Genomic DNA, 4,744 nt, shown 5'->3' with positions numbered 1-4,744 from the left:
AAATATATTTGAAATAAAATTTACTTTCAAGAGTAACAATTTTCTAAATGACCCCCTGCTGCCAGCCCATACTCTGACTACTTCCAAGGGCCTGACCCGGAGGTCCCTGGATCGGGGGGGACCAGCAATATAGCCACCTCTCCTTACCCACCGCAGACACACACGGAGAGGCCTCACCTCCATCCATCTGCCGTTGTTCTCTGTAAAGAGGACACAGAAAGGGTCGGACTTGGAGGTGACGTCCCGGTCCAGCAGGTTCTGGCCACTCACCGACAGCTCCACCTTGCACACGCAATACTGGGAGCCCAGGGGGGCTGCCCCCGCTGCTGGGGCACCCCCACCCGGTATGTAGGCCATGGGGGCTGGTGGCGGCAGCAGTTCCTGGCAGTCTAGGGGAATAAGAGTGAGGGTCAGAGAGGGGACAGACACCTGCTATGCTACCCCACCGTAAGGAGGTACCACCACTTGGCCTTCAAGATGTAGGCAGAGATGAAAAGCCAGGTGGGGGTGAGGGTATTAACACGGGCAAAGGCTTGGAGAGAGGATAATGCAAGGAAATGCATGAAAAAGGAGTCTCTAGTAGTGTGTTTAGATTGTCTTTGAAGTTTTTCTCTGCTTTAGTCAGTCTTTTTCCGTGAGATACATACAGGTCCCTATGGGTTGCTCCAGTCAGATCAGCAACAAATCACAGTAGACATGGGTGTCCCAGACGTTCATTGTGCCGGGAAAACCTGGGGTTTGCCTGAACAACTAACTTGTAGGCAGCCGTGGAGTTTGTGGCCACAGTGGAGTTTATGACTGCTCAGGTTTCCCTCATTGCTTTGGCCACTAGGAAACTCACTCTGGTAACTTACTCAAAAGTCAACCTTGTTCACTGTCTATCGTGTTCATCCTGTATCTCTGGCCTAAGCACAGTGACTGATGCGGAGGAGGCATTTCATATTTATTTGTTGAATGAAAAAAGGATGAGTGTATAAATGAATCAATGGACAAACCCTTCATATTGCTCAGATCCTGCCTAAGCTGGTCCTTATCTTCAACACAGAATCTACCCTTTCACTCTACACAATTTCCTCAAATTCCATGCCCTGAGCCTCATGTACCCTTCTCCTATCAAGGCTAATTACTGACATTTGCTCACTTTAAGAAGTTCTGTTCTCCTTTGAGTGCAAGGTGTTGAGAGCTGGAGTGGAGGAACCCATCTCAAGGGGTGGAGGACAGCCCTAGGTCCCTGCATCCCAGTCCTCTGCGCCTCACTTTCCCACCTGCCCATGAGACATCACGACGGGGTCCTTTGAAACTCCTGTGGTCCGGTCTTACTTCCCCGGGCACGTGTGCGTTTAACACAGGCCCCATCATGCAGACAGATGATTCCAGCCCCTAAACATTCACCCCACAAAGGCCGGCTTCCAACTCCTCGAATAATATTTCATCCCCTTGTTGCAGCGCGGGTTACTGGCCAGGCACCTCCCCAGAGTGGGGAGGTGAGAGGAGGGGCTCCCTCTGGGAACACAAATCCAAGTCGCTGCGCTTGTGAGCACCGACTGAGCACGTCACCTGCATAATGTCTCTAACCCCCATTCAGTCTTGTGGGGCCAATGATATTGCCCCTATTTTCCAGAGGAGGAAACCGAGGCTCATCCATTGACGCTAGAGGGTGTGCTGAGCATCTACTAGGTCCCAAGAACTGTGCCCGCGCTGGGGGCCCTGCAGAAAGAAGACTGTCCCGTCTCAGCCCTCGCAGAGCTCACGGTCCAGCCCGGCTGGAAAAAAGTGAGAGAGCACGGAGGACGGCCAGGTCCTGCGGGGCGCCGTAGGCCGATAGGAAGTCCGGGTTTTATTCTGAGAATGAGGGGAACACAGAAGTGACATGATCTGATCTGAGTTTTTAAAAGCTTTGCCGGCCCCTATGGGGAGAAGGGATTGTCAGGCTAAGGAGAAGCAGGAGGGAGGCCAGCGAGGAGGCAGCTGCTGGCGTCCAGGCAGGAAGGACCAAGCCACAGTCTCTGTGCTGCGTCCACGCCTCCTCCCTCTGACCCCGGCCAGCCCACTGCTTGAGCACCAGCCTCTTGCTGGGCAGACGCGGGCCCCAGCCTGCAGGAGGCCAGGGCGCGTGTGGGGCTGGCGGCGGAGACCCCCTCTCCCCCAGGTACAATGCTCCTGGGGCACGCCTGGCAGGGAGAGGGTCTGGACAGTGACGAAGCCAGTCCTCAGCCCCCTCGCTCCCACCGTATGTCCCTAGAACCTCATTACAATCGCAGGAGCCCGGAGTGTCAGGACAGCACTACAATTAGCCGGCAGGATTGTTTTCTCGTCGTGTAAAAATCAGCTTCCATTGAACTGGCTAACTGTGCGCATTCTGTGTGTGCATCTGGGCAGTGGTGCCAAGCTGGGGCAGGGCCTGGGGGGTGAGCAAATCCCAGACCCAGCGAGGGGGGAAGAGAGGGATGTCCCAAATGGGCACCTCCCTGTGTGCTGAGAGTGCCTGCTTATGCTTACGCCTGCCTGGGGGCGGGGGAGTGGGATAGGGCATTTCACAGGTGGGGAAACTGAGGCCCAGAGGGTGGAAGTTGTCTGCCCAAGGTCACACAGCCAGAAAACGGCAGATGCAGGGTGTGAACGGGTCTCCAGACACTCAGGCCAATACTTGGCCTTTTTGCCAGGGTGGGGAGGACTGCTGGGCATTGTAGAGCTCTAGGACCTAGGACCTCAGCAGGGACAGCCGGGGGACTAGCCAGACCAGTGGAGCCCGGGGCTGAGGGGGCAGAGCTGTGGAAGCCAAGGGCACTCCTCCATGGTAACAAGCACCCAGGATGGGCCCAGAGCGCCCACGGCCACCAGCTCCTCCGGATCTGCCCTGTCCACACCCATTGTCACTGACGGGGACGGACTCCAGCTAGCCCACCTCCGCTCCGCCACACAGGCCCCTCCATGACACGCTAGATGCCACCTGGGCCACCATCCCCTGCTACCAAGTCAGACACATCTGTTCTCATCCTGAAGGCTGTCAGGTAAACACACTCAGATTCACACGCTTCCTTGTCCGTACACACGCGTGTGCTCACATATACACGCACACCCCCAGACGGACAAATACAAAGGCGTGCACCCGTATGAATACGTGGGGCCACGGCTTCCCGTCCCCACTGCTACCCCTCTCCCGTCCAGGCCCCTGTCACCCTGCCTTGGTTCTTGCACTGGCCTCCTGCCCTCACTCCCTCCCACCTGGCTGAGGGCGTGGCCAGGAGGGCCAGGTCAGAGGGAGGTGCGGCTGGACCGGGATCCCCCCAGCCCACGGCAACTCCGCCTGCATCAGCGCAGGCCCCGGCTGGGGAGAGCGACGGACAGGGGTGCGTGGGGAAGGGGACTCCTCCCCCAGCCAGGGGCAGGTCCCCCATCCTCAACTCACCCTCTGGCTGGAAGCTTCTGGATCCCCGAAACGGGGAGCACATGATGTCCGGAGTGGGGGAAGGTGGGGGTCAGAGCGGGCCCCTCTGTGCCAGCCCAGCAGCGGGCAGGCAGGCCGGACCCTGAGGCCTGACGCAATGGAAAAAGAAACCACAGCTTAGGCTGGGCTGGGCCCCCTCCCCTCCTACCCCAGCAGGAGGGCGGGCGGGCAAGGTGTCATTAAGGGAGGGCTGGGCCTGCCATGTGCATCTGGGCACCCGCCCCACAGGTAATTTGAGGTTTCGGGCCGGGTGGGGGGGCGTGGGGAGCCAGGGCCTGCTTGAGGGATGGTCCCGACTCCTGGCACAGATGGGCACAGGCCTTCTGGGGTGACCAGACGCCCAGGGAAGGAGCTGGAGGGCAGGGATACCAAACTAGTAATCTAATCCCTTTCTTACAGATGGGGTAACTGAGGCCAAGAGAAAGCAGGGCTTGGGAATTCCCAGTCATCGGGTCATCCATTCATTCAACGAACCTTCCTCGAGCACCCCGAGGCCACACAACGAAGAAGCCGCACAGGGCTCGGCCCGCACAGGGTCCACTGGCCCACGACTAGGCGGCTTGTTCTCGGGCAGGACAGGATTTGGAGACTGGTGCAGAGCTAGAACATTACGGTTTCAGCCGGAAGCCTAGGAACCCATCATCCCTGTGGCCTCTCACATTCCCCTCCCGTGTCCCACTCCCAGCTCCGAGCTGCGTCCAGCCTCCGTCCTGCCTCCCCACTTCCGCTGCTTGGCCCGGCCATGCCCCAGCCCACGACAGGCCTCCCTGATGCAACCTCGGCCACACTCTCTTCTCCACACCAGAGCCAGATCGGGTGCCATCACCGCTCCACCTGGAAATCTTCCCTTGCCTTCCCCTCCCAGGTCACGCCCACTCCAAATCCTCCCGAGGCCCACAGGGCCTCCTCCTGCCACCCTGCCCCTCGCTCCCTCAGCCCCAGCTCCGCCAGCTGCCTCTGCTCTGCAAATATGCCAACCTCTCGTCTGCCTCGGGGCCTTTGCACTTGCTGCCCCCTTTGCCAGAAATGCTTCCCTTCACACGCAGGGTCTTAGTTGTCAGCTTAATGTCACATCCTCAGGGGCCTTCCCTGATCACCCGAGCTGCTGTAATCTGTCCCAGCTCCACGCTGTTTCCTTCACAGATCACTGCAATGTACGATCATTTTACATATTTGTCTATGTGCCTGTGTGTGTCCGTCTGCCCCCCTAGAAAGTTCCCAAGGGAAGCGTCACCACTGTTTCCCCAGCACCTAGAGCAGCATCTGCACATGGTGAGGCCTAACAAATTCGCACGC

The 4,744-nt window shown here is 58.4% G+C and overlaps 1 protein-coding gene across 1 annotated transcript in view; it reads right to left on the bottom strand.

The window, feature by feature from the left end:
* Positions 1-4,744, bottom strand: part of CPNE2 (copine II) — a 49,603-nt gene that overhangs the window by 30,239 nt on the left and 14,620 nt on the right. Inside the window, exon 2 of the mRNA XM_012657447.1 lies at positions 178-389. Coding sequence (XP_012512901.1) covers positions 178-357 — 180 coding nt within the window. The 5' untranslated portion in view covers positions 358-389. The remainder of the gene's footprint in view (positions 1-177; positions 390-4,744) is intronic.

The sequence above is a fragment of the Propithecus coquereli genome, unplaced genomic scaffold (assembly GCF_000956105.1).
Source record: "Propithecus coquereli isolate 6110/MARCELLA unplaced genomic scaffold, Pcoq_1.0 Scaffold540, whole genome shotgun sequence".
Classification (NCBI taxonomy): domain Eukaryota; kingdom Metazoa; phylum Chordata; class Mammalia; order Primates; family Indriidae; genus Propithecus; species Propithecus coquereli.
Note: the sequence above shows the minus strand (reverse complement) of the source record. Positions and strands in the feature narration are given on the sequence as shown.